Source organism: Agrilus planipennis, unplaced genomic scaffold, assembly GCF_000699045.2.
Source record: "Agrilus planipennis isolate EAB-ADULT unplaced genomic scaffold, Apla_2.0 scaffold116, whole genome shotgun sequence".
In the NCBI taxonomy this organism is placed as follows: domain Eukaryota; kingdom Metazoa; phylum Arthropoda; class Insecta; order Coleoptera; family Buprestidae; genus Agrilus; species Agrilus planipennis.
This window is the reverse complement of record NW_020438978.1, coordinates 89,291-98,100: the sequence shown is the minus strand read 5'-3', so window position 1 is coordinate 98,100 and position 8,810 is coordinate 89,291. Positions and strand designations below refer to the sequence as shown.

The 8,810-nt window shown below is 36.2% G+C and overlaps 1 protein-coding gene across 1 annotated transcript; it reads right to left on the bottom strand.

Annotated features, from left to right (window-relative positions):
- Positions 1-5,765: 5,765 nt before the first annotated feature.
- Positions 5,766-8,688, bottom strand: LOC108735562. The gene is made up of 6 exons (XM_025975509.1): positions 7,725-8,688; positions 7,537-7,668; positions 7,385-7,481; positions 6,609-7,226; positions 6,426-6,561; positions 5,766-6,363 (listed from the first exon to the last, which is right to left on the bottom strand). Exons 4-6 carry the CDS (start codon positions 6,881-6,883, stop codon positions 5,938-5,940), a joined length of 837 nt encoding a protein of 278 aa, XP_025831294.1. The 5' UTR covers positions 6,884-7,226; positions 7,385-7,481; positions 7,537-7,668; positions 7,725-8,688; the 3' UTR covers positions 5,766-5,937.
- Between the last annotated feature and the right edge of the window lie 122 nt (positions 8,689-8,810).

Genomic DNA, 8,810 nt, shown 5'->3' with positions numbered 1-8,810 from the left:
TTTCGATCCCCAAATCAATTTTTGTCCGATTTATACGCTATTACGAAAAAATCCATAAAATATTTTTTCCACCCCTTCCAGTTTGAGACGCCAAAACCACTTTAAAGGGTATATCTGGTGAATAATAGGGTGTCTGGTTAAAATTTGTAGCTGATTAGAGGCTTTTCCTTTTCTTCCCCCCCTCCCCTGTCTGCCAACATCCGATTCATTCTCACTATGCAGAGTATTAAAATTTGTGATTTTCGACAAAAAATTAGTACACAATCTTCGTGTGGCAGTAACCATAAGGTAAAAGCAGGCTGGGTCAGAGTTAGGGGGGGGGGTATGACATTTAGAAATTGAATGTCCTTATTGATCGTTAAGTATGTTATATTTTATTTATTTTATGGAAGTTTTTTTAAACCCTTAACATTTTACCAATAAAGGGTGAGCAACTACTAATACTTACCCTACATTAATAATGCTAATACCCTTTCGATCCCCAAATCAATTTTTGTCCGATTTATACGCTATTACGAAAAAATCCATAAGATATTTTTTCCACCCCTTCCAGTTTGAGACCCCAAAACCCCTTTAAAGGGTATATCTGGTGAATAATAGGGNAGATTGTGGCGTCCGTCGCCACAACAAATGCATTTATCCATAAGTGTGTTTAGGGTGCCACAAGAGATGTATTTGCACTGTGTGTTATGGATGCCGCAGTAAATGCATTTATCTAAAACTGTGTTTAGGGTGCCACAAGAGATGTATTTGCTGTGTATGTGTGTTAAGGATGCCGTATCAAGTGCACTTATCTGAAAATGTGTTTAAGGTGCTACAAGCGTGGAACACATTATCCGAATTATTTAAAGATGTGGTATGTATTTATACATACAAAATGAACACGCAATTATATACATAGAAAACAGACGTAGATTCTGATTCTATTGTCATATATTATAAATCATAGTTTTTGTGGTAATCGAAAGGGGACGGGATTAGGTCTTTGTTTTAAATAATTTAGCTTTGACATCTATTAATAAAGTAAATGGTTCATTCAGCACTACTATCAACACACGGTAGATTTATTAATGGTCGTACTCTAACAACTCTAATAAGGTAGGTAATAATAATATATACAGTACGCGTGCCAAATCAAAGGAGAATTTTAAAGTAAGTGGGAAGTAAGGAATAGGTAGAGGAGCGCACAGCACGTAGTCACTGCAGTTTTATTTATTAAAGTTCGTTTAAAATAATATATTCAACGAAGTAATCAATGAACTGAATTATGTGAAATTTCAAATAGAGTTGATTTTTTGATATAGACGTGACTTATAGACGCAATGAAGTCAAGGTATAGTTCAAATTGTAAATATAAGTAAACAATGTTCGTGCGGTAGTAATCTTATGGTGAAAGCAAGCAAAGCAGAGTTTGGGGGAAGAGGTGTTAATAATTTATAAATCGAGTGCTATAAATCGTTATGTGTTTTACATTATATGTATTTTATAGAAGTTTTTTTTCAATCCCAGATTATTTTTGCACCTAGATCTAATACCCTTTCTCTTCTCCGAACCAATCTTTGTTCGATTTTTGAACTATTACGAAAAAATCCGTAAATTATTTTTTTTCACCTCTTCCAGTTTGAGACGCCAAAACCACTTTAAAGGGTATATCTGGTGAATAATAGGGTGTCTGGTTAAAATTTGTAGCTGATTAGAGGCTTTTCCTTTTCTTCACCCCCTCCCCTGTCTGCCAACATCCGATTCATTCTCACTATGCAGAGTATTAAAATTTGTGATTTTCGACAAATAATTAGTACACAATCTTCGTGTGGTAGTAATCATAGGGTGAAAGCAGCCTGGGTCAGAGTTAGGGGGGGTATGTCATTTAGAAATGGAATATCCTTATAAATCGTTAAGTATGTTATATTTTATTTATTTTATGAAAGTTTTTTTCAACCCTTAACATTTTACCAATAAAGGGTGAGCGACCACTAATACTTATCCTACATTAATAATGCCAATACCCTTTCGATCCCCAAATCAATTTTTGTCCGATTTATACGCTATTACGAAAAAATCCATAAAATATTTTTTCCACCCCTTCCAGTTTGAGACGCCAAAACCCCTTTAAAGGGTATATCTGGTAAATAATAGGGTGTCTGGTTAAAATCTGTAGCTGATTAGAGGCTTTTCCTTTTCTTCACCCCCCTCCCCTGTCTGCCAACATCCGATTCATTCTCACTATGCAAAATATTAGAATTTGTGATTTTCGACAAAATATTAGTACACAATCTTCATGTGGTAGTAATCACAGGGTGAAAGCAGCCTGGGTCAGAGTTAGGGGGGTGTGACATTTAGAAATGGAATGTCCTTATAAATCGTTCGGTATGTTATATTCTATTTATTTTATAGAAGTTTTTTTCAACCCTTAACATTTTACCAATAAAGGGTGAGCAACCACTAATACTTACCCTACATTAATAATGCCAATACCCTTTCGATCCCCAAATCAATTTTTGTCCGATTTATACGCTATTACGAAAAAATCCATAAAATATTTTTTCCATTCCTTGCAGTTTGTGACGTCAAAACCCCTTTAAAGGGTATATCTGGTAAAAATAGGGTGTCTGGTTAAAATCTGTAGCTGATTGGAGGCTTTTCCTTTTCTTCACCCCCCTCCCCTGTCTGCCAACATCCGATTCATTCTCACTATGCAAAGTATTAAAATTTGTGATTTTCGACAAAAAATTAGTACACAATCTTCGTGTGGCAGTAACCATAGTGTGAAAGCAGGCTGGGTCAGAGTAAGGGATGGGTATGACATTTAGAAATGGAATGTCCTTATAAATCGTTAAGTATGTTATATTTTATTTATTTTATGGAAGTTTTTTTAAACCCTTAACATTTTACCAATAAAGGGTGAGCAACCACTAATACTTACCCTACATTAATAATACTAATACCCTTTCGATCCCCAAATTAATGTTTGTCCGATTTATACGCTATTACAAAAAAGTCCATAAATTTTTTCCACCCTTTACAGATTAACCACTAAAGGGTTAGCGATCACTAATACTTACCCTACATTAATAATACTAATACCCTTTCGATCCCAAAATTAATGTTTGTCCGATTTATACGCTATTACAAAAAAGTCCATAAATTTTTTCCACCCTTTACAGATTAATTCGTCAAATCCCCCTTTAAAGGGTTAATTTGATGCATAACAGTGTTTGATTAAAATTTGNATCAATTTTTGTCCGATTTATACGCTATTACGAAAAAATCCATAAAATATTTTTTCCACTCCTTCCAGTTTGAGACCCCAAAACCCCTTTAAAGGGTATATCTGGTAAATAATAGGGTGCCTGGTTAAAATCTGTAGCTGATTAGAGGCTTTTCCTTTTCTTCACCCCCCTCCCCTGTCTGCCAACATCCGATTCATTTTCACTACGCAAAGTATTAAAATTTGTGATTTTTGACAAAAAATTATTACACAATCTTCGTGTGGCAGTAACCATAGGGTGAAAGCAGGCTGGGTCAGAGTTAGGGGGGGGGTATGACATTTAGAAATGGAATGTCCTTATAAATCGTTAAGTATGTTATATTTTATTTATTTTATGGAAGTTTTTTTAAACCCTTAACATTTTACCAAAAGGGTGAGCAACCACTAATACTTACCCTACATTAATAATGCTAATACCCTTTCGATCCCCAAATCAATTTTTGTCCGATTTATACGCTATTACGAAAAAATCCATAAAATATTTTTTCCACCCCTTCCAGTTTGAGACGCCAAAACCCCTTTAAAGGGTATATCTGGTAAATAATAGGGTGTCTGGTTAAAATCTGTAGCTGATTAGAGGCTTTTAATTTTCTTCACCCCCCTCCCCTGTCTGCCAACATCCGATTCATTCTCACTATGCAAAATATTAGAATTTGTGATTTTCGTCAAAAAATTAGTACACAATCTTCGTGTGGTAGTAATCATAGGGTGAAAGCAGCCTGGGTTAGAGTTAGGGGGGTGTGACATTTAGAAAGGGAATGTTCTTATAAATCGTTAAGTGTGTTAAATTTTATTTATTTTATGGAAGTTTCTTTCAACCCTTAACATTCTACCAATAAAGGGTGAGCAACCACTAATACTTAACCTACATTAATAATGCCAATACCCTTTCCATGAGCAAATCAATTTTTGTCCGATTTATACGCTATTACGAAAAAATCCATAAAATATTTTTTCCACCCCTTCCAGTTTAATTCGCCAAATCCCCCTTTAAAAGGTTAATTTAATGCATAACAGTGTTTGGTTAAAATTTGGAGATGATTTCAGGGCTTTTGAGACTCTAGCTGCAATAGTCAAAACATATCTGGGGGCGTAATTTTGCAGAAATCGCACCCCTGAGAAATAATTAAATAGTGTGGTTTCTATCTCCTAATTGTACTTGCTGAGAATTGGACGATTACATCATTACAAAATATTCTATAAAAGGCAATGCGGGGGGAACAAGGGGGAACGATTGCAAGCGCGAAAGCGTTAATAAAATTGAGAATAACACCCACATGACACAAGAGGGGGCGAGTCTGACCAATAAGAGGCGAAAATCTAACGAGCGGAAGTGCTATAAGAAAAGCATTGGGAGATAAGGAATTTAGCCCCTAGATATCCTACTTACAACTATCTTTTTAGGATTGAGCCTACTTCCTTCCGATGTAATTATGTGATCTAGAAATTCTGCTTCCTTTTTTAACAATTCTGACTTATCTAGCAGTACTACAAAAAACAATAACTCACTAACACATTTCAAGTGCGCACCTCTTTTATTTATGATTGACTAAACCTGCTGAAGGACACGCAAATCAGTCTCCTAAACTAGAAATAGATAGCAAAACATCAACTAATTAAAATAATAAATACTAAAAAGATAATTATGTTATCATCAAATAAAACCCAATTTGAACGTTGTGACGTTTTAGTCATATGATTTTTGTTCAGAATGAATAGTTTCAATTTATTATAAAAAAAATAGTNGTTATAAAAATAACTATAAATAAATAATAAATAATCAACTAAATAATAAATAAATAAATTATTTATGTTTACTGCATTTGGCAGCAGCAAGAATAAAGAGGGGATCCGCGTAAGGCTTCTGGATTTTTCCTTTCAAAATGCAATTTAGTTTCTTAATATAACTGAATAAAATAAGCAGGGCTGTAATTTTGAAAAAGTATTTTTGTCTGTCAATATGAAATCGTCAATTTTAATAAAATCCAGTAACTTCTTCAATACACAAGTTTGGTGCAGAAGACCCGGTAGCACCTGCAACGCTTGATTGGTAACAGTTCTAATCAAAGCTGTAAAATTACTAGAAGGGTGAAACAATGAATCACCCTTGTACTCTTTGCAATGAACAAACACATTTTCAGGTAATTCGCGTGTTGTTTCCATAAGAGACTTACACGAATTACAAGAAAATTTACTAAAGAAGGGTTTGGCCACAAAATTAGCAACGTACGGCGTAGCAAAGTCATTCTCAACAAGGGAGGGAAGCTCTATTTGACGTAACTGTCTCTGTAACATCCTTCTGTTCCTTTCCTTCCACATCGTGTCGTTCGGCGACAAAACGTTTGCCCTTTCGAAACATTCTCATCACATACAGTTAGCTGCTACGGAACGTGGTGAGGAAAGATTGTTTAAAAGGATGGTTTTAAAGGATGCGACAAAGGAAGAACAGGTGGGATTTCTCACTGAATGGTTTCTAATTTGTGAGAAAAAATTCTCCATGGGATCTTGATTAAAATTCCTGGGAGAACTTGATTGAAAGGACCCTTTTAATCTTTCCCACAAATACAGAAAACCTTCCGAGTTGAAATCCAGTTCTTCAGGCTAGGAATGATGGTTTTGATATTGTTGGCTTTGAAGGACATGGTTTGCAGGACAGCAATAGCAGGCTGTCAGAACTGAAAGTGATCGGAATTGTGTTTCACCATGCACCGTAGTCGTTTACCGATAGAGGATTTCACCTGTGAGCCATTGAAGCTATCAAAAAGCATGTCGAAGAACAGCAAGAGATCGGCGGTGTCATTTGCGGAAGGGTCTAAAATAATAAAAAAAAAAAAATACAGGGAATCTTTCGGTACGAAAGGGCTGTAACATGTCCTGGAACGCATGGCGCCAACAACGGTGTGGCTAAACACTTGCGTTGCAATTTTTACCTTCATTTTCCGAATTTTATGAGGTAGTACGTGCTCGTCTGTTAACTTGTAGCACTGCCTATAAAGACCCTGTTGCTGATCTATCCGATATAATTGCAGTATATGTGACCAGCTCGCTACTTTCTCTTTGCCGTGCTGCGTGAAATGTAAATAGTAAAACTGTTCCTAATACCCCTCAGCAGATCAGGTGGATCGAATATTGGAACAACTTCTTCACCATCGATTACATAACCGAAATATCGACACCTCCCCCCCCCCCCGGAACGAAGGCACTCTGCCCTTGTATCACTGAGGAGAGTGTTGATAGCGGCTCGGTTGGTAGATCCCTGATCGCCTATAGGTGCAACTACTTTCAGTCCAATGCTATGGTGACGCCGAACAAGGTCTTTTATAAGCCGAACCAAGTCTACAGTAGCAGTTGTACCTTCACAAAATCAAAAAAAAAAACAGGTTGTTTCCAACCACTCCGAATGCCTTTGATCATAAATACCACAGCATGGTCAGCAAAGCGATTCTTACGAAAGCCTCCGCCCAAATCTACAAAACCTTCAACAAAGTCCAGCTGTTTGGAGTACTGAAGTGCAGGTTGCAAAGAAATTTCGTCAAACATGAGTACACAGAATTTATCCGGATTCTTCAGTTTGGACACCGTCGTTCGCAAATGCTCAAATATGTGGTCGTTCATTCCAGGGAAAAGTGGAATTGACTGCAATATTTGACCAAGCGTTATACGTGATGGCAAACTGAAAAATTGGGATGAAAACCGGTACGCTTTCCCACTCTGCTTGTAAAGTGACAATGCAAACACTTTGTCGTTAACTGACGTCCCTGGGGTTGCAGCTTCTAGTTTCTTAATTGATACTTCAAAAAGTGAAGAGTAGAATCATTCACGCCCTCTAAATAATTTAGCAGATGCCCGTTCTTCTTCACCAAAGCTGTCGCATTACTGTTACTAGTTCTCAAAACCTTACGAAGTTTACGAATCTTGCCCAGAACAGTTGATCCCCTCTTACAATCTTGCCCAATCCCTGAAAAAAATCATTGCACTTCAATAACCATGTAACTAAGCTTTTGAAATTTACATATTGCTAATCACATATAGTGATGCACTTTTTGCATTTTAATGTGTATAAATAAATTAGCTAAAGACAGGTATATTTGTATAAACAAAGAAATTGTTCTTTACCTAATTTAGTACTGCTTCCTCCTTCTATAGGGGGTGCTAACATTTCAGTAACTTGCAGAAGTACTAGCTTCTGTATTGTCCATTGTGACTGTACTTTCTATAACAAATAATTATATGTTTTGGATATTTGAAACTGTTATCTGCATAATTACCTGCAGTTGAAACAATTCTTCTTTTTCCCCCATATGTTTTCACTGGATGCAGTACTTTTTCATTCTTTAATGATACTTCAGGAAAATGGAAACCGGCATCTTGATCTTCAACTCCTATGGGAACTGCATAATCTAGGTAGAACATTTCAAATTAATTTTTGATTATTTCTTACAACTGAAATGCTTACAAGGTAAATACAAAATTGGCACTGCCTGGCGTCTTAAGTTTCCCATTTGCCCTTTTGCATATGGGGTGGAAATGCCGGCCACACACCCCATAATGGTGTACTGTACGACACTGTTTTTCTGCGTTGGTCAGAAAACACCCTTTCCACCCATACGCATTGCAAATGGGGTTGTTTGGGAAAATTGTACCTACAAGAATTACAACAAATAAATGTACTCTCTTGTATACTGAACATCATTGCATTATTACCTTGGGGTAATTTCCTCACATCTTTCGACGCAGCATATCCTTCTTTGTATTTCTATCTTTTATTAGCTACAATAATATCAACAGCAAATTAATAAACAATGACCACCTATTAAGAGTTTTAACAAGTTTTGATTCGATGAGCAGTTTCTAACCAGCACTATTTCAGAAAACAATTACTTATTGTAAAGCATGATTGAAGTACTTAATACATTACTTACTTTCAGGGTAGGTAAAAGCACTTCCCACCAAAATGTTAAACTATTACAACTTGCGAAACTACACACTATTGCTCAATATACGCCATAACTCATAGATCATAGATAATAGACATACAAAGTCGCCATAACTAGTGGGGAATTCCGCCGGCAATCGCAACCGCTGTTGCGTCATCTGTTGTCGTTTCACTAAAATGATATTGTAATTTAAAAACTGTCATGGGGTAAACTTAGGTGTCGCTGACGCTCGACATTTCATAGAGGACTCTAACATTTCATATCCTGATCAAAGAATACAGACTCATAGAAGCCCACATCAGTGGGATTTGGTGTCGCACGTGTCGCAGTAGAATGCTCAGTTCTAACTGCGACCGTAGGAGTCGCATCGATTGAGAATAAACAATTTCATCGATTGTAGTATAATTGCCATTTTATAATATTTTATCATTATCAATATTTTCTATTCTGACTGTTGCTATTCCCTGAAATGTAAATATTGAACATCATTTTTATAATAATCAGCTACTAATTAAAATATTTTTCATCCTGAAAGAAAAAATTTTTATGTGCACCCCTACTCATAACTACTCTGGTCGACGCATGACCAACGACTGCTGACAATT